Source organism: Bos javanicus, chromosome 15 (genome assembly GCF_032452875.1).
Source record: "Bos javanicus breed banteng chromosome 15, ARS-OSU_banteng_1.0, whole genome shotgun sequence".
Classification (NCBI taxonomy): domain Eukaryota; kingdom Metazoa; phylum Chordata; class Mammalia; order Artiodactyla; family Bovidae; genus Bos; species Bos javanicus.
Window position 1 is genome coordinate 42,764,859 of NC_083882.1, and position 24,959 is coordinate 42,789,817.

At 35.6% G+C, this 24,959-nt stretch overlaps 1 protein-coding gene across 2 annotated transcripts in view; it reads left to right on the forward strand.

The window, feature by feature from the left end:
* The window catches only part of SBF2 (SET binding factor 2), a 499,008-nt gene that overhangs the window by 282,330 nt on the left and 191,719 nt on the right, over positions 1-24,959 (forward strand). For both annotated transcript variants that reach the window (XM_061440817.1, XM_061440818.1), the window contains exons 14-16: positions 11,464-11,668; positions 14,044-14,153; positions 16,219-16,368. In XM_061440817.1, the coding sequence (XP_061296801.1) occupies positions 11,464-11,668; positions 14,044-14,153; positions 16,219-16,368 (465 nt within the window). The remainder of the gene's footprint in view (positions 1-11,463; positions 11,669-14,043; positions 14,154-16,218; positions 16,369-24,959) is intronic.

Sequence of the window (24,959 nt, forward strand, 5' to 3'; positions counted from 1 at the left end):
AAAGTTCACAGTTCACATACTGCTGAAGCCTGGCTTGGAGAATTTTAAGCATTACTTTACTAGCGTGTGGTATTGCTTAATTAACTTCATATTTGAATAGGTGGGTCTTTTTGGATGTTGGGTCATTAATCAGTGGGTTGTAACATCCTTTCGAAATCTAAGAACCAGTTGGATAAAAGCAGGATACTAAACTGTGTTTCTCTGTTTCATGATTATTCAATTATTTATAAATTTTATTTCTGAAGTTATTTTAAAACTTATCCCTTGGACTGATATCCTAAATTTCACATTTATAATTGTGTCCAATATGATAAAATTGTGTCCAATATGTTTCTTGTTCAATATGCTAAAACTTAAAAAAGAGTTCTATCAGAAGGCAAACTTGTGTTCTGTGCTTGGCTTTACCATTTATGGTGACTGTATAGAACTAATGTGTAGGGTGCTCATGTGAGAAAATTCTGTTGACCTATTGTAATAAGAATAAATACTGAGTGTTTAGCACAACGTGCCAGGCATGGGATTAAGCACTTTACATACATTATCTCTAATCTTTACAATGTAAGATAGGTGTCATTATCCCCATTTTACTGGGAATAATTGATTCATGATCCTGTGGTTATTAAATGGTTATTAAGTGATTGAATCCAGATTTTTTAAATTCAGGAATTTTCATCTCTACAATACCTAAGACTATGTTCTTTCACTCCCACTAGGCTGACTCATCTCCAGTTGGACAAGTAGTGGTACTTCCAATGGTTGACTGTATACTTTTTTCTTTATAAAGCCCTTTAATGTATTTTCTCATTTCGTCTTGTAAATAGCCCTTTGAGATAGATAGGGCAGATGTCGTTATGTTAGGAAATTGAAGATAGAAAGTTTTTTTCTTTGCTCACTAGGAGTGATTTATTTATGGATTTCAGAGAATAGCAAAACATTAAATGGGAAACAATGTTTGAGACTCTGGGACTGATCTCTTTAATAACTGAATGTTTATTTCTTAAGTTTTTACAAGATTATTCCAGAACTGCAAAATTCTATAGCCAGTAAGTGACCAGAGCTCTGTTCCGACACAGGTTTGTCTCTATCACAGGACTGAGTATGCGTTGTATGCAAGGGCATGTGCCAAGCCATTATAATGCAAAAACAAAGTCACTTAAATATATAATGATAATGTAAATTTAATCTATAACTTAATGATACCTAATTACACTAAAGTGAAAGTGAAGTCGCTCAGTCGTGCCCGACTCTTTGCAACCCCATGGATAGTAGCCTGCACCAAGTTCCTCCATCCATGGGATTTTCAAGGCAAGAGTACTGGAGTGGGTTACCACTTCCTTCTCCAGGGAATCTTCCCAACCCAGGGATCGAACCCAGATCTCTCACATTGTAGACAGATGCTTTACCGTCTGAGCCACCAGGGAAGTCCAACTTAAACTAAACCAACACAAAACTGAAAACTGAAGTGAAATAAGTATCTAGCAATTACACATTCTTGAGAGTGGATGTAAAACACAAACAGCTTGCATCTTATCGGACACTAGTAAGGCGATCATCATGAGGGATTGTATTATTAGGTAAGATATGGATATCGCTCTTCAGATGTTCTCTCATTTCTTGAGAACTTATTGAGCTTTTCCCCCTCCACAGTCTAATTCTGTTCCATTTAATTTAATCAAATCTACTCATTCAGTATGTATATTAGGCACGTACTAGTTCCAGGCATTTTCTAGGTACAAGATTCCACTAATATCCTTGAGAAGAGGATACACGTATATGATGAATGAGTATTTGAGAATATCCCAGTGGACTGTCAGCAGACTTTATGAGATTCCTTTTAGTTCTGTGATTCTAAAGTTCTTGATGGTCCTAACATTCCTAAAATAAATACTTAAAGTTAAAAAGCAGTCAGGATGCTAAAGTTACTTTCTTGGGTTGTACAGGAAGCTGAGGGGAGGGAGGAAGGATGGTCTCAATGCAAGGAAAATAATCCAGATGGTTCTATTTTTAACTAGTCATTTTTTTTTTTAATCATCACACTTCTAAAATTCCCTTTTGGTAAGCAAAAGCCAACCATATAATTTGACTGTTTCCTTAGTATTGGGTTAGAATTGAAACCTGGTTATTCCACTCCGTTGTTTGTAAATACTTGATTGCACTGAAGTCTGGTATGTGTATCTAGCCTCTCTGTTTTACTTCCCTTTGAAGTACCTCAGATACGAACCTTAATTGTTCACTTTCTTATCACCACTCCTTTATTGTGCTATTCAGAGAGCAGGAATGTGAGTAGATGTGAGAAGGATGAATTGCTGGGTGTAGCTGCTCTTTTAACTTTCTGGAGCTTCTTAAATAAAAGTTTCTGGTGAGTTTGGGAGGGGAAAGGGGAGGTGGAATGAAGAAGGAAAACAAATAAATCCATTAGAGACAAATGTGTAAGTGTTGGCAAAGTTATACCATGAACATTTTCATTGGCCATATATTGGTAGAGTTTTTCTTTCCATGCCCAGTTGATGATACTGTGACTGCCTATTTTGGTTTTCAGAATCTTTGATGTCTGCATATTTGTCATCTTTGATGACAGCATATTTAACTCCTGCACTGCTCTTTCTCTATGAGTCTTAGTATACATTTATAATAATCAACTAGCTGAATGCAAAATGAGAGTATTAAAATAATCCAGAACAAGCACTTTATCAGCATCCATTCCGAGGCATCAAGCAATCATTTGGACATGTGTTTTGCTGTTTTACACAGTGCAGTTTTTCTATTTGTTTTGCACCTGTGGTAGTACATAATCATTTGCTAGATTGTGTCATTTGTCTGTTTTCTTAAAAATTAAAGGAAAAATGAGAGGACTTGGACTTTCTTATAATATGAGATTTCTATTTGTGTTTAATAGGTATTTCATTGCCCAGCATTGAAACAGATAGGTTTGAAAATTCTAATGAGAAAAGAAAGCCCAAATGCAGGAATAGCCATTCTAAATCGATTAGGTCTGTTTCCTTTACATTTCTGCAGAAAGTTAATTTTACTACTAGGCACATTTGATCTAAACTGATGATATTTGTACTCTTTGGCAACTGTGAATAAAGGGATTTCTTATTGTTGTTTTTATAGGAAAGAAGTAAAATATTGCAATCATCAAAGTTAAAACATAAACACTTAGATTGTTATGATAAAATGAGGCCCTCAACCCAAAGCATAAAAATCAAATTCCTTCTTCCATCCTATTTGTTTGTTCATTTTTAAGTCAGATCTACTATGATATAATTTACCTATAGTAAAATTTACCATTTTTAATGTACAATTAAGTAGATTGTGACAAATGAATCTAGTTATGCAATCACCACAACACTAAGGGCATCGAACATTTCTATCTTCCCCCAGATTTTGTTACTACTCCGATACAGTCACATCCTTCTCTCACTTCAGACTCTTGACAGCTGATCTGTTTTCTGTCTTTGTAGTTAGTTTTTGCCTTTTTCATAGTATCATTATGTAGATTTTTGAGTTTGGTTTCTCTTTGCATAAGGCATTTCACACTCATTCCTGTCACTGCATGAATCAGTCCCTTTTATTGTTGAGCACTACTCCATTTTATGGCTAATCAGAGTTTTATTTATCTGTTAAGCAAATGAAGGAAAATTTTGGCAGTTGTGAGTAAAACCACACTAAACATGTTCAAAGATTTTTGTTGTTCAATCACTAAGCCATGTCCAGCTATTTGCAACCCCATGGACTGTAGCATGCCAGGCTTTCCTGTCCTTCAGTATCTCCCAGAGTTTGCTCAGACTCATGTCCATTGAGTCGGTGATGGCCATCCAACCATCTCATCTTCTGTCACCCCCTTCTCCTCCTACCCTCAATCTTTCCCAGCATCAGGGTCTTTATCAGTCAGTCAGCTCTTCGCATCAGGTGGCCAAAGTATTGGACTCCAAATTATTGGAGCTTCAGCATCAGTCCTTCCAATGAATATTCAGAGTTGATTTCCTTTAGGATTGACTGGTTTGATCTCCTTGCTGTCCAAGGAACTCTCAAGAGTCTTCTCCAGAACCATAATTGAAAAGCATCAGTTCTTTGTTTATCCTTCTTTATGGTACAACTTTCACATCTATACGTGACTACTGGAAAAATCTTGCCCTTGACTCTCAGACTATTGTTAGCAAAGTGATGTCTTTGCTTTTTAATATGCTGTCTAGCTTGTCATAGCTTTTCATCCAAGGAGCAGGCGTATTTTAATTTCATGGCTGGAGTCACCATCTGCAGTGATTCTGGAGCCCAAGCAAATAAAATCTGCCACTGTTTCTACTTTTCCCCATCTAGTTGCCATGAAGTGATGGGACCGGATGCCATGATCTTAGTTTTTGAATGTTGAGTTTTAAGCCAGCTTTTTCACTCTTCTCTTTCAGCCTCATCAATATGCTCTTTAGTTCCTCTTTGCTTTCTGCCATTAGGGTGGTATCCTCTGCATATCTGAAATTGTTGATATTTCTCCTGGCAATTTTGATTCCAGCTTGTGAGTCATCACGCCTGGCTTTTTGCATGATGTACTCTATATATAAGTTAAATAAGCAGGGTGATAATACACAGTCTTGACGTACTTCTCTCTCATTTTTGAACCACTCCATTGTTCCATATCCTGTTCTAACTGTTGCTTTTTGATCTGCATACAGGTATGACCTGCATACCTGCTTTCTCAGGAAGCAGGTAAGGTGGTCTGGTATTCCCACCTCTTTAAGAATTTTCCACAGTTTGTTGTGATCTACAGACTCAAAGGCTTTAGCATAGTCAATGAAGCAGAAGTAGATATTTTTCTGGAATTCTCTTGCTTTTTCTATGATCCAGCTGATGTTGGTAATTTGATCTCTGGTTCCTCTGCCTTTTCTAAATCCAGCTTGTACATCTGGAAGTTCTCAGTTCACATACTGTTGAAGCCTAGCTTGAAAGATTTTGAGCATGACCTTGCTAGCATGTGAAATGAATACAATCCTGTGGTAGTTTGAACATTCTTTGGCATTGCCTTACTTTGGGATTGGATTGAAAATTGACCTTTTCCTGTCCTGTGGCCACTGTTGAGTTTTCCAAATTTGCTGGCATATTGAGTGCAGCACTTTTACAGCAGCATCTTTTAGGATTTGAAATAGCTCAGCAGGAATTCCATCACCTTCACCAACTTTGTTCTTAGTAATGCTTCATAAGGCCGACTTGACTTCACACCCCACTCTAGATGAGAGTGACCACATCATTGTGTTTCTCCTGGGCAGTTTAAGACCTTTTTTGTACAGTTCTTCTGTATATTCTTGCCACCTCTCCTTAATCTTTTCTACTTCTGTTAGGTGCTTGCCATTTCTGTCCTTTATTGTGCCCATCTTTTGCATGAAATGTTCCCTTGGTATCTCCAGTTTTCTTGAGGAGATCTCTAGTCTTTCCCATTCTATCATTTTCCTCTATTTCTTTGCATTGTTCATTTAAGAAGGCTCTCTTACCTCTCATTGTTATTCTTTGAAACTCTGCATTCGGTTGCTTATATCTTTCCCTTTCTCCTTTACTTTTCACATCTCTTCTTTTCTTAGCTATTTGTAAAGTTTTCTCAGACAACCATTTTGTGTTCTTGGATTTCTTTTTCTTTGGGGTGGTTTTGGTCACTGCCTCCTATACAGTGTTACGGACTTCTGTCCATAGTTCTTCAGGCAGTCTGTCTACAAAATATAATCCCTTGAATCGATTTGTCACCTCCACTGTAAGATCATAAGGGATTTGATTTGGGTCATACCTGAATGGTCTAGTGTTTTCCCTACTTTCTTTAAGTCTGAATTTTTCAGTAAGGATGTCTCATGATCTGAGACACAGTTAGTCTCAGGTCTTGTTTTTGCTGACAGTATAGAGTTTCTCCATCTTTGGCTGCAAAGAATATAATCAATCTGACAGGTTTTATGTGAACATATTTATTTCTCTTGAGTGAGTAATTAGGAATAGACTGCTAGAACAGTGGTAACAAGATGATAACTCTATAAAAAACTTCCAGGCTGTTTTCTTAAGAGTCTATACAATTTTGCATTCCCACCAGTAATATATGAGAGTTCTGTTTGCTTTGCATCTTCACCAACACTTGGTGTACTCAGTTGTTTTAATTTTAGCCATTTTAATAGGTTTGTAGTTTTATCTTTTATGGCTTTAATTTGCATGCCAGCAGCTGTGTGAGAGTATTAAGTCTCTTAGCTAGTCACTTGTGCTCTTTTGGTATTTGTAAAAAGGATACATGTCTTAGAACACGCAGCCTCCATTCTAGAGTCATGAATAGAGCAGTTGTTCTAACAAGGGCAAACTGTTCCCCTAGAAATTTGGCAGTGTCTGGAGACATTTTTCGGTAGTCAAAACCAGAGAGTATACTACTGGCATATAGTTAGTTAGAGGCCAACGATGCTTCTGAACATTTTACAATATACAAGACACCCACTTTTCCCCACCCCTCACTGCCAAACAAGAATTATCTAGCTCAAAATGTCAATAGTGTCAAGGTCAATAAACCTTGAATTAGGGCAGCCAGCACTTCAAATATTAAAGTCATACACCAGATTTCTTTGTATTCAGGATGAGATATTAATTCTGTTAATTAATTCTGTGAGATGGAAAATTGAGGATGTTTCATTCTAGCAAATGTGTTCACAGTGAGGCAAGTCCAAAAAGTCCATTTTGTCAGTGTTTAGCAATTCAGTCCAATGATAGTTTTGTTTTGGCTGTATTTGAATGGATTTTTAAGAATTTGTATAACAGCTGTAGATATGATTGGTGCACATTAAATAATTATTAAATACCTAAACTAATATGGGAAACTTGGTAGCCTCTGATAGAGACACATTGATTTATCATTCATTGTTGAGACCAGTGTGGAAGAAGTTTTTTTCCCCAATGTGCCTACTTTGAATTTCCAGTAGAGTTTGGGCCTTTTTTTTTTGTTTTGCTTTTATTTGAAATGCTTTCTCAGCCTTGTTTTCTGTAAGCCCTAGGCATATTCTCATTTAGTTTGCCAAAAGAAAAATCCATGTTTCCAGACCAGATGGTTTATGTGTCAGTTTCTCAAGTCTGAGAAAATCATTGTGCTTCCCATTGATAGAGTATTCTCTAAAAGCAGGATTACAGAGCTCATTTCTTGAAAATCATTATCCAACTTTAAAATTTCCTCTAAACAATAGTACATTTTGCCAACGTGTTGCTTTGGACAGAATTATGTTCACCTTAAGTATGTGGTTGTCTAAATCCTTAGTTATTACTTAATATTTGCACTTCTCGAAAATCAGAGTTGACCATTTGGCTGCTTCTTTTGTTCTATTGGAAAATAATGCATTTTCTTATTTCAACATGGTGATTAAACAATGAAATTGGTCTGCGGTTTTTAATGAGCTCAGTAGTCTTCAAGGGATTGTTCTAAATTCATTTGGAGTTATAAATAAGATCACATGTTTCCAAGAACATGCGGAGTTCAACCAGCCTTAAAATGTCTCTCATTTCTGCTGTCTTCTCAGAAGTCATTATACAACCAAGTTGGGTGCGAGGTGGTGAATGTAGTCCTTTATAATTACCATACTGCCCGTTAGAGGGCAGCAGTGTACAGATACGGCAGCCGGAAAACCAAATAGTGTTCAATACTAGATCTTGGGGCATGAGCCTTTCTTGAATTTTCTAAAAACAGTTAAATATATTATTATTCAGTAACTTTAACCCATAATTTGAATTTTATGAAGACTTATCTGTACAACTGAAGAATATGAACTTTGTTTTAAAGTTATTTTTGTTTTAGATGCTTATTGTTCTAAATTGTGTATGGATTTGGTTATGAGAAGAAAAACACTGTTAGTGACGAATAGCTATATATTTTCTCTAATAAGTGATTTATATTTAAACCCTTATTGAATACTATTGTTGTTAAAAATATAAGTAGCTGGTGATATGATGGGAATATATGGGAATAGATGGATGATACGATGGAAAAAGAAGTGGGGTTTTAGTTTTAGAAGCTTGGTGTCATGCCATAGAATATGCAATGACTGAACATTTTTCAGATGAATATACTCTAGACTTTTGGAAAAGAGCTTTAGATTTGTTCAGGGGAAATATGTGTGTGTATGTTATAAAGCTTTCCTATAATAATTTGTTCCACTCTCACAAGAACCTTATGAAGTAGGTATTGTATTATTATCTTCCTTACAGATGAGGGAACTAAAACACAAGTAGTAAGAGAATTGATACTACACTAGGTCACACTACTAGTGAGTGGCTAAGCTAGGATTTGATCCAGGCAGTCTGACATCAGAGACCATGAGCTAAAAATACTTGGTTGTATTACTCTCTTTCACTGAACTGTTTTAACTTTTCCTTCTGAATTACAGTGCCTCCCATCTCTATCACATTTTCACTTATAGTCCTGTTTCTGGGCTTCTTGATTTCATGAGCCCTTTAACCCTCAGTGATACTAGTTACCATACTGTATTAATTATTAAAGTTTTATATAAGTTTTATAATCTGGAGAGTTTGACTTCTCCATTTACTGTTCTTCAGAATTCCCTTGACTATTTTTAGATCTTCAGTCTTGCTTATGCAGTTTAGAATGAACCTGTAACATTACCGAATTTTTGACTAGAAGCAATCAATATGTGTATCTTTATTTTTGTAAACCACTTTAAGTTATTTTTGGAATAAGAAGAATATGTAGTGAGAGAGAGAGATAAAATATGTTAGGAAAAATACTATCATCACTAAGAAGATTTCTTTTCTACTTTTATTTTTCCATGTTTTAAAATTCACTGTAATAAATATTATTTACATCATAGGAAATATATTTAGTTTTAACTTTATTATAAAGAAAATAGTGTATATAGAAACAGAAATAGTGACAAATATACTTTAAATGACTTAAAACTCAAAATTCACATGAATTACCTCCCCAGCCTGAAAGAATTATCTGTCCAATGAGTTTTAGAAAATGTATATTTATAATTTTTGAGAAGATAAAGTATCTTAGATATTGTGTTTAAAGAACAGAGAACAAACATACTGCTTTTGGAAAGGGCAGTTTCAGAAACTCCAGACCAGTGATATTGGTGTTAATCTGGTGTAATTTTAGAACAGTTTTTTCAGCATATAGTTTAGATAGTGGTGATTGTGAAGACTTGGCTTAGGAATTTATTTTTTTCTGTCTTTGCTAATGTATCTTTGTATATTAGGGGGAATACAAAGTGTATACGAGGGCTACTTTGGCAGGAACAAGTTTTTGATCTGATTTCACCAGCTCAGGAATCTTTTAAGAGAAGTGTAAGTATAGGCACTTGGAAATATTGTGAGTTGAAGAAAAGCAAGTATAACAATAAAGTGAGTCTTGTGAATTTTTTTGTTTCCCAGTGTATATAAAAGTTGTGTTTACACTATACTGTAGTCTGTTGTGTGCAATAGTATTTGTGTCTAAAAGAAACAATGTATGTGCCTTAATTTAAAAATACTATTTTTGTTAAAAAAATAAGTGCTAACCATCATGTGAGCCTTCAGTAAGTCATAATCTTTTTGCAATAATAACATCAAAGGTCCCTGACCACAGATCACCTTAACAAATATAATAATGAAAAAATTTGAAATATTATGAGAATTACCAAAACATGACAGAAACACAAAGTGAACAAATGCTGTTGGAAAAAAATGGTGCTAATAGACTTGTTCGATATAGGGTTGTCACAAACCTTCAATTTGTGAAAAAGATAGTAACTGTGAAGCTCAGATGCTGAAGCTGAAACTCCAATACTTTGGCCACCTGATGCAAAGAACTGACTCTTTTGAAAAGACCCTGATGCTGGTAAAGATTGAAGGCGGGAGGAGAAGGGGACGAAGAGGATGAGATGGTTGGATGGCTCAATGGACATGAATTTGAGTAAACTTCGGGAGTTGGTGATGGACAGGGAAGCCTGGCGTGCTGCAGTCCATGGGGTCGCAAAGAGTCAGACACGACTAAGCGACTGAACTGAACTGATGAAGCTCAGTAAAGTGAAGTGCAAGAAAACAAGGCATGCCTTTATAGACTTAGCAAAGTTGTTTATCCAGTATCACATAATGAGTAGAGCAAAAACTAGAACCCAGGCTTTCGGACACTTAAAGGAGTATTATTTCCACTCTGTTACTGACATGCTCCCTTTATCTTCTACTCTGCTCCTGCCTTTCCTTTATCTGGGTCTGGGCCAAATAATCAGAAAGAATTGTGGGGAGCAGCTCTGGTAGATGATGCTGGTTGGCCATTTTAACTGTCCAGAGAATATGTAGGGCAATATTGAGCTTAATGTACAACATAAATAATGCAGGTTCAGAAGGAAAAAGAAACTTTCTGGTTTCACTGAATGGTAAATGCAAGAGTTGGCCTAAGAATGATTGTACAGCAGCCTTTCAGATGGAACTTTGTAAAAAGTATGGATTCCACTCTGCCTGTAGTATTTGAAATATAATTCTACATAAGTAGTGGCTGGATAAAACTCCATGCCAACTCCTAGGGTCTATGAAAATATTAGCTGACACAATTAATTTAACTAATACAGTCCTGATATGTGTTCAACATCGTGTCCCACTCATTATGAACAAGTAGATAATAATTTGACATGCTTTAACTAGATCACTCTGTCTGCAGTATTAAAAATAGAGTGAAAGTGGGAGCAAGGGTGGAGCAGGGAGACAGATTAGGAGACTGTTCTTAGCAATATGAAAGAGATGCTGACTTAAACCAAGATGTATTGAAAAGTGGTCAGGTTATAGACATAGTTTAAAGACACAAGTTAAAGGTTTGCCCAGGAATGGATAATGGGGTATTAGAGAAAGGCATTAATGATTACTCTAAGTTTTTCACTGAAGTGATCAGAAGAAATAAATATGCTATGTACTGAAGTGAGGAAGACTGTAGATAGCAGTTTTGGAGGAGGTGAATACTAAGTTCTCGTTTTGAACATATATTTGAGATGTTATTTTAAATCCAAGTGGAAACAGTATTTGCGCATTGTTGAATATATGGATATGGAGTTCAGGAGGACACTTATTTGGAGACCAAAATTTGTGAATCATTGGTGTTCTTGTAGTTAAAAATACGAGACTGTAAGTTATCACCAAGGAAGTAAATGTAAATGGAAAAGAGGCCTGTGGTCTGAGCCCTGGGGTAGTCACATAATTAAGAGATTAAGGAGATAAAAAATAGACAAAGATGTAGCAAGAAATTTACAAACCAAGTGAAGAAAGTGTGTGTTGAAGAGGAAAAGAGTGATTGATCAGCTATATCAGATGCTGCTGGTAGCTCATGTATTCCAGGACTCTGTATTTTATGGCATATATCTGAATATATGTACAATCTCTCACCTGTCTGATTTCAGTTTCTGTCCCTCTGGCCAACAATCTGCCATTGTTATTTTAACTTTTGAATAATCTTACCTATGTTTAATATTGCAGGAGAATCCAAACCCTCATATGGCATTTCAGAAAGTTCCACGCCCAACAGAAGGATCCCACTTGCGAGTTCATATTCTTCCTTTCCCCAAAATTAATGAAACTCGGGTACAGGAATTAATACAGGAAAATCTTGCTAAGAATCAGAATGCACCTCCTGCTTCAAGAGTGGAAAAGAAATGTGTTGTGCCTGCAGGTCCACCTGTTGGTATGTATTTATCCATTTGTTTGTTTTAAGGTAAACTTTTAATCAAGATATAAGACACAGGGACTTCCCTGGTGATCCAGTGGCTAAGACTCCATGCTCCCAATGCAGGGGGCCCAGCTTTGATCCCTGGTCAGGGATATTATATAGTAATGTGAATATTACTTATTATTTACTTAATAATACTAATTTGCTGTAATTTCCCTACATAATACCAGCTTATACTTAAGTGTTGATCATACTTTCACATGGAGAAGAAAATAGAGAAGCCAATGTGTTAGGGTAGTTACTTTTTGAAGGGTTTCATCTTGTAAGTTTAATATTCATAACTTAGTTGAATGCTTTCTTTAAGTACACACATGAAGTTGGTTTAAAATTTTATCTGCTTGAATTGTAGCCTTGTCTCAGTATTATTTTTGTATAATCTCTTTACTTTCTTCATTTTCAGTCAACATCAAATTTTTTATATGCATATGGGATCTCTCATTGTAGTCAGTGAGAGAAATACATATGACTCAGTATTTGTCCCTGCATGGACTGCCTATAAAACCAAAATGAATGAATAAACAAACAGATGAAAGAATGATGAATGAATGAGTGAAAGATGAATGCAGGGACCTCTGTCCAATTTCTGATTTGTTTAAATTGATCAGAATCAGGATTTTCATTGCATTAAAGTTTTAAAAGTATGAGTGTTTCATCTTACATGATACCCACTTAATATGAGTGTACAATTGCTATGTCACTTTAAGAACCATTCACATTTTGAGAAGGTAATTACTTTCCAGCTATTCTTCAGAGGTGCCAGAATGATGATGAACTGCTAAAAATAGCATTTGAAAGCCAAAACCTTAAGAAGGAAGACCTGAAAAGTCGAATACCCATAAACCAGAGTTGTTGTCAACTGTTAGAAAGCTAGTATTAGAATGCTGCAGCTGAGGATTTGGCCAATCCCTGATATATCAAACTCTAAGTGAAGAACTTTGTCCTGGGAATGAACTAAGTCATAGTCTCCAAAGGAAAGTAATAATTTCCAGATGGTAAACAGATTCATTATTTTAAAAGGTGGGATTTTTAATGGTTCATCCTAAAGAAAATTTACAATGCTATGAAAGAAATTTTAGAACTAAAAATTTATTGTTGCTCTCTAAAGTATGTGGTCTTACTTGGAGACTAAGACATTTTCTACTCTAAATACAGATCAATTTCAGTTTCTATCTATGCCACAGACCTCCACATGTGGGAAGCTCCAGAGTACAAAATAAAGAATGCACATTTCAGACAGAGAAAGTCATATGAAATAATCTATTTTACCATCATGGTCATTACTGTTACATAATTTTAAATGATTTCAAGAGAACTAGTAAAAACCAAGTAAGATTGATTTCCTGATTCTGATAAAGCACTATAGTTAGGTAAGATACCACCATTTGGGGAAGTTGGGTGTGAAGTACATGGATCTTCTCTGTACTAATTTGTAACTCTGTGTAAGCTCATGATTATTTCAAAATTTTTAAGTTTAAAAACTTGTTTTAAGAATGTAAAAGTTCATATTGATGAAATGAAAGGAAGGCCAAGAGTATGGTATTATGGTTTTTCTTGTTAGGTAAGAGCAATCATAAAATATAAGGCTTAAGAATTATAGCTACTACCTGATTTGTACAAATGATATTTATTTAATGAATACTGATTTAATTTCTATCTTCTAGTATTCTTTTAATAAGTTACATTTAAGTAATTTTAGCTTATGTAGTACACTAGAATTATCCAATCTTGTGAAGTTGATAGGTACTAAGTTCACAGAACCGAAAAGTGACTCTCCCAGATTTGTAAAGCAGTTGTTCGGCCATAATCACTTTTGTTTGTGTGCAGTGCTTCTTCAGGTCACCTATACTCAGATTTTTAGAACCTAATTTTTAGTGGTATGTGGTTTTTCTTTGGTAATATGTTAGAAATATCAGCTTCTTTTCCTGTTAGTAGTCAGTCCTCTATATATGAGCGTTAGCTGTGTTGGTCATGATCTTGTACCTGACACATTTCTTGTCTGTTTGTTTACAACTAACGGTTAAAAAAAGAGATGCTTATCTTTGCTTAATAAAATTTTACTGTGCAACGTGAATTAATTTGTGTAAGAGTTAAGTACAGTATTAGCATCTATCCTGTGAAATTATCCTCAGTAAGCTATTGATTAGCCTGTCACTTCACAACGTAGAAATGTAATCAAAGTGATGAAGTACCTTCAGTGTCATGTAACAAGGGGGAAATAAAGGCTTAAGTGTTTGTCATGTAAACAGAGTCATATAAACTGTAAATAGTAATATTCCCCTTGCTTTTATTATTGCCAAAGGAATTTAATTTGTGTTATATTCCTTTAATAGTTTCAATAATGGATAAAGTGACAACAGTTTTCAACAGTGCACAGAGATTGGAAGTCGTTAGAAACTGCATTTCATTCATATTTGAAAATAAAACATTGGAGACTGAAAAGGTAATAAAACGCCATCATTCCCAATATTCATCATGTCCCTTTCAGATTTCTGTGTTTAGCTTGCCAACTGACCTCTCCTCTATTTCCATCCCTTTTCTTTATAAAGTATTCTTTCATTGTTTTTATCATTTTAAATGAATAGTGTCTAATATTTAAAATCTTAGCCAAGCCCGAAATATTGATAGTCATTTCCCCCCCTGAAACTTTTAAACATTGTTCATTAAATTCTATTTTGGCATATTATTTAGAAACTTCAGTCAGTTCAGTTCAGTCGCTCAGTCGTGTCCAACTCTTCACGACACCATGGACAGCAGCACTGCAGGCCACCGTATCCATCACCAACTCCTGGAGTTTACTCAGACTCATCTCCATTGAGTCGGTGATGCCATTCAACCATCTCATCCTCTGTTGTCTCCTTCTCCTCCTGCCTTGTCTTTCCCAGCATCAGGGTCTTTTCCAATGAGTCAGTTCTTTGCATCAGGTAGCCAAAGTATTGGAGTTTCAGCTTCAACATCAGTCCTTTCAATGAACACTCAGGACTGATTTCCTTTAGGATGGACTGGTTGGATCTCCTTGCAGTCCAAGGGACTCTCAAGAGTCTTCTCCAACAGCACAGTTCAAAAGCATCAATTCTTCAGTGCTCAGCTTTCTTTATAGTCCAACTCTCACATCCATACATGACTACTGAAAAACCATAGCCTTGACGAGACAGACCTTTGTTGGCAAAGTAATGTCTCTGCTTTTTAATGTGCTGTCTAGGTTGGTCATAACTTTCCTTCCAAGGAGTAAGCGTCTTTTAATTTCATGGCTGCAGTCACCATCTGCAGTGATTTTTGGAGCCCAAAAATATAAAGTCAGCCACTGTTTACACTGTTTCCCCATCTAATTGCCATGAAGTGATGCCATGATCTTAGTTTCCTGAATGTTGACCTTTAAGCCAACTTTTTCACTCTCCTTTCACTTTCATCAAGAGACTTAAAAACATTTACAATATAATTTTATTTATTACAAAAAATCTACTTAAAACAAGTAATGAATTATAAAAATTGTGATCTTCATTTAAATATGCCTTTAATGTGTGCTTTAATAGCACATTTTCTTGCCTTCTTTAATAAAACATATTAAAAATTAATGTCACCTTTTCTTAGTGACTTGTCATAGTTCTGAGCATTTATTACATGGGGCGAGTAAAGCTTGTGAAACAAAGTTTTTATCCACTTAATGACCCTCAAGTCTGTGTTTTGAGTTTTTTGGAATCCATTTTTTCTTATGATTGAAGTGTTAAAGGGACTTTATTTTGCTTCTCTTGCTTTCAACTTTCACGCTGTTTCTTGTGCCCTTTGTAACAATATTAGGACCTCCTACTCTCAGTCTTTTTCCTTCCTTCTTATTTGCTCCTTTGTTCTCATTTTACATTTCCAAAGTTAAATAAGCCTATTGTTAATACTACGTTATGTAAAGTAACTCAGGCTCTAAAGGTGAACTGGAAGAGGCATTCTTGTGGGTGAGGAAGTGGAAGAGTTTTAGTATGTAAACCTAAAGATTTCTATTTGTTGCTCTGAGTTTTTTCCTTCTTAATTATACTTTTGAAATAGAAGGGATTGCAGAATTTCCCAGTCATAAATTAAAACTGAGTAGTGATTAAGTTGCTAATCACTATAAAAGAATAAAATCACTCATGCTTCTTGTCATTTTAATTTTTCCTTCTATTCTTGCTGTGAAGATGTGGCCAGTTATTGAAAGAACATGTCAAGTATCCATGGTTTTGACTCAGAATCTGAAGCAGCAGTTATTTTGGTGGCCACAGTTTTGATAAGTTTTTTTTTTTTAATGAAGTTTAATGTTTTTTAAATGTATCACTTAAACTAGTCCTGTTTATTTTCATGCTGCCTTACAAATTTAAAAAATCACTATAAATCCATGTTGTCCTTAACAGCAAATCAACTCTTTTCTAATTCTAATAGCTCTGTTAAATGGTTTACAGGATATGCATGAGTTAGCATGATTTAAAGTTATTTTTTTTCCAGTGAAACCTCTTGTTCATGTCTGCCTCTTATGTCCTCAGACCCTTCCTGCTGCATTGAGAGCCCTTAAAGGAAAGGCAGCAAGACAGTGTCTCACTGATGAGCTGGGTTTACATGTTCAGCAGAACCGGGCAATATTAGATCATCAGCAGTTTGACTACATAATAAGGATGATGAACTGTACTCTACAGGTAACTTTTAGTTCTTTCAGATTTCTCTTCTTATTTGAGAATAATACTTTTTTCCCCCAGGCAGTTCAATAATTACTATATATCAGGTTCTTAAGCCTTCCACATCTGATAATATGAAGAGCTGATATTTGTAGCATTTCTGTTAGAAACACTTATGTATTGCTCAGCATAAATATTAGGAGTGTTTTTATTCTTCCTTTTTTTTTCCTTGAAAAATACTAGGTTATTTTGCTAGTTCTGTAAGTAAGCTTTCTGAAGTGAAGTCATCTTTGAAACATTCAGTGTATATTACTTAATGTCTATATTTTTGTCATCCCTTTTCAGCCAGTTTTCAGTTGTACGGTTAAAATAGAGGGCAATGAATGATGGGTAATCCAAATGATGAATGAATTATTCGGTTCATAATCTATTTCTTAACCTATGTATATGGGTATTAATTGTATCATTTTTTTTTCCTTGGGTTACAGTTGCTTTACAGTGTTGTACTACAAAGTGAATCAGCTATCTGTTTTCATATATATATATATATATATATATATATATATCCCCTCCCTCTTGACCTCCCTTCCCACCTCCTCCATCCCACCCCTCTAAATCATCCCAGCTCAGCTCCCTACATTATACAACAGGAACAACAAATTCCCACTAGCTATCTGTTTTACACATGGCGGTGCACATACATCAGTCCCCATCTCCCAATTCATCCATGGCCCAACCCCCAACTCCATGCCCGCACTTCCATTCTCCACATCTTCATCTCTGCAGATAGTTTCATCTGTACCATTTTTCTAGATTCCACATATATGTGTTAATATACAATATTTGTTTCTCATTCTGACTTAACTTCACTCTGACTCTGGGTCCATCCTGCCTGTACAAATGACCCAATTTTGTTCCTTTTATAGCTGAGTGATATTCCATTGTTTATATGCACCACATCTTGTTTATCTATTCATCTGTTGATGGATATTTAGGTTGCTTCCATATCCTCCCTATTGTAAATAGTGCTGCAGCAAATGTTTGGATTGCTGGATTATATGGTGCTGTGTGCTGTGCTTAGTCGCTCATTTGTGTCTGACTCTTTGTGACCCCATGGACTGTAGCCCGCCTGGCTCCTCTTTCCACAGGGTTTCTCCAGGCAAGAGTGAGTTGCCACACCCTCCTCCAGGGAGTCTTCAACCCAGGGATCGAACCTAGGTCTCCCGGGTCAGATTCTTCACCGTCTGAGCCACCAGGGAAGCCCATGAATACTAGAGTGGGTAGCCTGTCCCTTCTCCCGGGTAACTTGCTGACCCAGGAATCAAACTGGGGTCTCCTGCATTGCAGGTGGATTATATGGTAGTTCAATTTTTAGTTTTTTAAGGAACCCCTGTACTGTTCTCTATAGTGGTTGTATCAATTTACATTCCTACCAATAGTGCACGAGGGTTCTCTTTTCTTTATATCCTCTCCAGCGTTTATTATTTGTGGACTTTTTGATGATGGCCATTCTGTGAGGTAGTAGTTTTTGATCTGCATTTCTCTAGTAATTAGTGATGTTGAGCATCTTTTCATGTACCTCTTGGCAATCTCTATGTCTTCTTTAGAGAAATGTCTGCTAAGGTCTTCCTTATAATTTATACACATTAATGTCTTAGGGTACTACTGTTATATTTTTTTGCAGGGTGTATTTATCTTTTCAAATGCATTTCAGATAATATCTTTCTCAGAAATTCTAACTTAAAAGCTAGAATGAAAAATGTAATCTGGTAACAAGCACTTTGTGGTTTATTAAAGCAAATTAACAAAATAGGAGATAATTCACCTCTACTGGAAATAAATTCTTATTTTAGAGCGTAAGAGACTAGCTATAATAGTTTATAATATCAAAAATTGAAAGCATCCTAAATGTTTACCATTTGGATATAAATTAATGTAAGTATGGTAGAACACTTCTTTGGAATACTGTTCTGCTACTAAAATAAAAGAGGTAGCACTATAATATATTCCTATAGGAAAAAACTTCTGTTACATATTGCCAGGTGGGCACACAGAAAGATACATAAGGTAGTGCTTAGTCACTCAGTCATGTCTGATTCTTTGTGACTACATGGACTGTAGCCCACCAGGCTCCTCTGTCCATGGGGATTCCTTAGGCAAGAATATTGGAGTGGGTTGCCATGCCCTCCTCCAGGAGATCTTCCCAACCCAGGGATTGAACCCAGGTCTCTCTCACTGCAGGCAGATTCTTTACCATCTGAGCCACCAGGGGTACATAAGGTAGATATAATTCTATTTTGACCTAAAATTATATGTATGTAGGTATGTATATTATAATGAAAATCTAGAAGGATATTTACACTAAATCCTTAGTAATGGTTATCTCTGACATATATAGATTAGAAGAGTTTTGACTTCCATTTAAACTTTTCTCTGCTTGAAACACACACATACACATAAGCATAATTAAATTATCTAAAACATATAACAAGGGTTTTTTATAACAGAAGAGTATTCTCATTTTTGTAGGAAGGAATTATTGAAACTTTATGAGAAGAGTAAGACATAATTCATTTGCCATAAAAATCACAAGTCTTTTGCTACTTCTGTTCCTTTGTTTCAGTTCCTTTGGTACTATCATTACAGAGAACAAAAGAATTTGATTAAGAGATCAAGGTTACAAGAAGTCCTAAACTTAGATAATATCCTGGTGATAAAACTGAAAAAACTATTTTGGGAGGCTTTTTTCCATTTGTATTTTATGTGCTGTAATTAACTGGGTTCATGGGGTTGCAAAGAGTTGGACATGACTGAGCGACTGAACTGAATTAACTGAAGAACTAAATTAGAAGGCTTTATCTAAACTTAATTTTAGCATAAACCAATTAGTAATTGATTACAGAATAGCCAGGTACCCTTGGGCTAGAAAAATACTCCTTTTCATTGGAATAATCATATTCTGTTGGGGGAAGCTTGGGTTTGTTGTTGCTGCTGCTTCCAAATGCACCTGCACTAATGAGCTCTTAATGTTTTGTAATTCAGTATTTCATAAAATTAGATCTTGTCTTTGTTCTATTATAGAGAGGCTCTTTTCGGTTATAAATGAGTTCATATGTGATACTTTTATTTTAATGAATTACTTATTTACCAACTTGGGATTTATTAATATTTATATTCTTGTTACAATACTTGTGGGGATTTAACATAACATTCTGAACATTTTTTTACAAAAGCATAGAGTTTCAAGGCAGAGAGGCCAAACATCTGTGTTGGTGTTTTAAAATAGAAACATTAAATGAACTAAGTTTTAGGTAGTGATTCAAAAACTTTAGTTGTTTTTGTTTGTCATGAAGTTATCCTGTAGTTTCTGTCCTCAAGAGAAAATTAAATGGAACATGAGTACTGCCAAGGGGTTATTTTGTTTATCATGTTCTTTCAGTGCCAAGATGATTTTTTAAAGGACTGGTTTATGGAGATTATAGATTATTCCTATGTATTTTCTCATCTCAAATAACTGATCTTATTTTAGTTTTTTTTATAACTGAGATTACTATATGTCTCTTCAAAAATATCATGGATTTAACTATTTTCGTTTTAGCAGATACATAATTTTTATGTGTAAGATCTTAGCTAAGATCTTTTAATGGTAAATTATAACTTAAAAACCCAGTGGAGTACTCCATTTCCAGCCTTATAATAAACTGCAGGGTATGAGGGACCCTCTCACTAATGTAGAAATAGATCTTAGAAAATTGCAACAGCAAAAACCCATGATTTTTATATATCGTTTTTCCTAAGAAGAAAAGGAAATCTCTAAAAGACCTCTCCTCTATTCTCAAGAAAAAGATAAGTAGGGAAAATCAAATTCTGAGCACTTAGCAGTTGGGGAAACCAGATACATGAGCTCAATCAGTTAAGTCTTGACTTCTGTAAGAGAGCTGGTTGAACCTGAGAGCTTTATTTACCCCAGGGTAGGACATTGGAAGAAAAATGAAATAATCCCTCTTCAGTGGTATACCCCTCACCGTTGCTTCCAGAAGAAACAATATAAATCTTTTGTATAATTTATTAAATATTTATCAGCCCCAATTTAGGCAGTCAGGGTTCCCACTGATAAACTTTAGTGAGATGTGAAGTCACAATTTTAAAATGACCAAATACCAAAGAAATGAGCCAGTGTGAAAGTGTTAACAGAAACATACAAAAACAGATTGAAAACCTCATAGGTATTATATTTTAGAATTATCTAATTTGAATATATAATTAAAATATTTAAATAAAAGGATTGAATACAAAGTAAGCAGATAATAAGAAACTAACAAAAGGGCTAGATAAGTTTAGATTATGTAATCAGTAAAGTAAAACATCAAAGGATATGGAAAACCCAGTATCATTAATATGTCAGTTCTCTACAAATCAACCTGTAGCCTGAATGCAATTCCAATAAGAATTGCAGCAAACTTTTTCTTAGAAATTGACTGGATGATTCCAAAATGTATGTGGAAATGCTGAAGACTTAGAGTGGCCAAATTAATCTTGAATAAGAACAAGTTGGAGGACTTCACCCTACCTGGTTTCAAGACTTAATATCAACCCACAGTAATCAAGATAGTGTAATACTGACATGTCAAATAGATCAGTGGAAAAGGGCACCCAGAAATTAGACTTGAATTTATGGGAAATTTGTTAAAGGCACCAAAATAATCCAATCAGGGGAGGAAAATTTTTTCCACAAATAGTGCTGGAAAACTGACTATCCATATGGAAGAAAGTGAACCTCAATTTCTACCTCATATCAGACACAAGGATTAATTGAGGTAGAGCATATGCATAAACATAAAATAGAAAACCACAAAGGTTTTAGGGGAAAGCATGGAATAGTTTCATGACTTGGGAATGAGCAACAGTTTCCTTTTTTAAAAAATTATTAATTGAATCTTTTGCCACTTATAATTTCTATAACTGGCAAAAGTTTCTTAGGTCACAAAAAGTGATAACCAAAAAAAGAAAAAAAAACATAATTATACTTCATAGAAATTAAAACATAAGCTTATCAAAAGACAGAATTAAGAAAATGAATATTGAAGACTAGGAAAAATTATTCCAAAATATATATGTGACAAAGAACTGATGTCATGGTTATATCAAGAACTCCTACAACTTAAGAAGAAGAAGGCAAGCCATTTTTTGAAAATGGACAGCTTAAACAGACACTTCACAAAGTAAGATATGGAAATGGTCAATAAAAACATGAACTAGTCAGTGTCAGTCATCTAAGAAATGCAAATTGAGACCATTATGAGATAATACTATAATACCACCAGTATGGCTAAAATTAGAAAGATTGGCAATACGAAATATTGGCAGGGTTTTTTTTTTTAATTGTAGGCTAATTACTTTACAATACTGTGGTGGTTTTGTCATACATTGACATGAATCCTCCACGGGTGTACATGTGTTCCCCGTCCTGAACCCCCCTCCCCTCTCCCTCCCTATCCCATCCCTCAGGGTCATCCCAGTGCACCAGCCCTGAGCACCCTGTCTCATGCATGGAACCTGGACTGGCAATCTGTTTCACATATGATAATATACATGTTTCAATGCTATTCTCCCAAATCATCCCACCCTCACCTTCTCCCACAGAGTCCAAAAGTCTTTTCTTTACATCTGTGTCTGTTTCGCTGTCTTGCATATAGGGTCATCATTACCATCTTTCTAAATTCCATATCTATGTGTTAATATACTGTATTGGTGTTTTTCTTTCTGACTTACTTCGTTCTGTGTAATAGGCTCCAGTTTCATCCACCTCATTAGAACTGATTTAAATGCATTCTTTTTAATAGCTGAGTAATATTCCATCGTGTATATGTACCACAGCTTTCTTATCCATTCGTCTGCTGATGGACATCTAGGTTACTTCCATGTCCTGGCTATTGTAAACAGTGCTGCAATGAATATTGGAGTACACATGTCTCTTTCAATTCTGGTTTCCTTGGTGTGTATGCCCAGCAGTGGGATAGCTGGGTCGTATGGCAGTTCTATTTCCAGTTTTTTAAGGAATCTCCACACTGTTCTCCATAGTGGCTGTACTAGTCTGCATTCCTACCAATAGTGTAAGAGGGTTCCTTTTTCTCCACACCGTCTCCAGCATTTATTGTTTCTAGACTTTTTGATAGCAGCCATTCTGACTGGCATGAGATGGTACCTCATTGTGGTTTTGATTTGCATTTCTCTGATAATGAGTGATATTGAGCATCTTTTCATGGTTTGTCAGCCATCTGTATGTCTTCTTTGGAGAAATGTCTGTTTAGTTCTTTGGCCCATTTTTTGATTGGGTCGCTTATTTTTCTGGAATTGAGCTGCAGGAGTTGCTTGTATATTTTTGAGATTAATTCTTTGTCAGTTGCTTCATTTGCTATTATTTTTTCCCATTCTGAAAGCTGGCTTTTCACGTTGCTTATAGTTTCCTTCGTTGTGCAAAAACATTTAAGTTTAATTAGTCCCATTTGTTTATTTTTGCTTTTATTTCCATTACTCTGGGAGGTGGGCCATAGAGAATCCTTCTGTGATTTAAGTCAGAGAGTGTTTTGCCTATGTTCTCCTCTAGGAGTTTTATAGTTTCTGGTCTTACATTTAGATCTTTAAATCATTTTGAGTTCATTTTTGTGTATGATGTTAGAAAGTGTTCTAGTTTCATTCTTTTACAAGTGGTTGACCAGTTTTCCCAGCACCACTTGTTAAAGAGATTGTCTTTTCTTCATTGTATATTCTTGCCTCCTTTGTCAAAGAAAAGGTGTCCATAGGTGCATGGATTTATTTCTGGGCCTTCTATTTTGTTCCATTGATCTATCTTTCTGTCTTTATGCCAGTACCATACTGTCTTGATGACTGTAGCTTTGTAGTATAGCCTGAAGTTGGGCAGGTTGATTACTCCAGTTCCATTCTTCTTTCTCAAGATTGCTTTGGCTATTCGAGGTTTTTTGTATTTCCATAGAAATTGTGAAATTATTTGTTCTAGTTCTCTGAAAAATACCATTGGTAGCTTGATAGGGATTGCATTGAATCATAGATTGCTTTGGGTAGTATACTTATTTTCACTATATTGATTCTTCCGATCCATAAACATGGTATATTTCTCCATCTATTTGTGTCATCTTTGATTTCTTTCATCAGTGTTTTTGTAGTTTTCTATATATAGGTCTTTTGTTTCTTTAGGTAGATATATTCCTAAGTATTTTATTCTTTTCATTGCAATGGTGAATGGAATTGTTTCCTTACTTTCTCTTTGTGTTTTCTCATTGTTAATGTATAGGAATGCAAAGGATTTCTGTGTGTTAATTTTATATCCTGCAACTTTACTATATTCATTGATAAGCTCTAATAATTTTCTGGTGGAGTCTTTAGGGTTTTCTATGTCTAGGATCATGTCATCTGCAAATAGTGAGAGTTTTACTTCCTCTTTTCCAATCTGGAGTCCTTTTGTTCCTTTTTTTCTCTGATTGCTGTGGCTCAAACTTCCAAAACTATGTTGAATACTAGTAGTGAGAGTGGGCATCCTTGTCTTATTCCTGACTTTAGGGGAAATGCTTTCAATTTTTCACCATTGAGGATAATGTTTGCTGTGGGTTTATCATATATGGTTTTTATTATGTTGAGGTATGTTCCTTCTATGCCTGCTTTCTGGAGGGTTTTTATCATAAATGGATGTTGAATATTGTCAAAGGCTTTCTCTGCATCTATTGAGATAATCATATGGCTTTTATTTTTCAATTTGTTAATGTGGTGTATCACATTGATTGATTTGTAAATACTGAAGAATCCTTGCATCCCTGGGATAAAGCCCACTTGGTCATGATGTATGATCTTTTTAATATGTTGTTGGATTCTTTTTTCTAGAATTTTGTTAAGGATTTTTGCATCTGTGTTCATCAGTGATATTGGTCTGTAGTTTTCTTTTTTTGTGGCATCTTTGTCTGGTTTTGGTATTAGGGTGATGGTGGCCTTATAGAATGAGTTTGGAAGTTTACCTTCCTCTGCAGTTTTTTGGAAGAGTTTGAGTAGGATAGGTGTTCAGTTCAGTTCAGTCACTCAGTCATGTCTGACTCTTTGCGACCCCATGAACCACAGCACGCCAGGCCTCCCTGTCCATCACCAACTCCTGCAGTTCACCCAAACCCACGTCCATCAAGTCAGTGACGGCATCCAGCCATCTCATCCTCTGTCGTCCCCTTCTCCTCCTGCCCTCAATCCCTCCCAGCATCAGAGTCTTTTCCAATGAGTCAACACTTCTCATGAGGTGGCTAAAGTACTGGAGTTTCAACTTTAGCATCATTCCTTCCGAAGAACACCCAGGACTGGTCTCCTTTAGAGTGGACTGATTAGATCTCCTTGCAGTCCAAGGGACTCTCAAGAGTCTTCTCCAACACCACAGTTCAAAACCATCAATTCTTCGGTGCTCAGCTTTCTCCACAGTCCAACTCTCACATCCATACATGACTGCTGGAAAAACCATAGCCTTGACTAGATGGACCTTTGTTGGCAAAGTAATGTCTCTGCTTTTTAATATACTATCTAGGTTGGTCTTAACTTTGCTTCCAAGGAGTAAGCGTCTT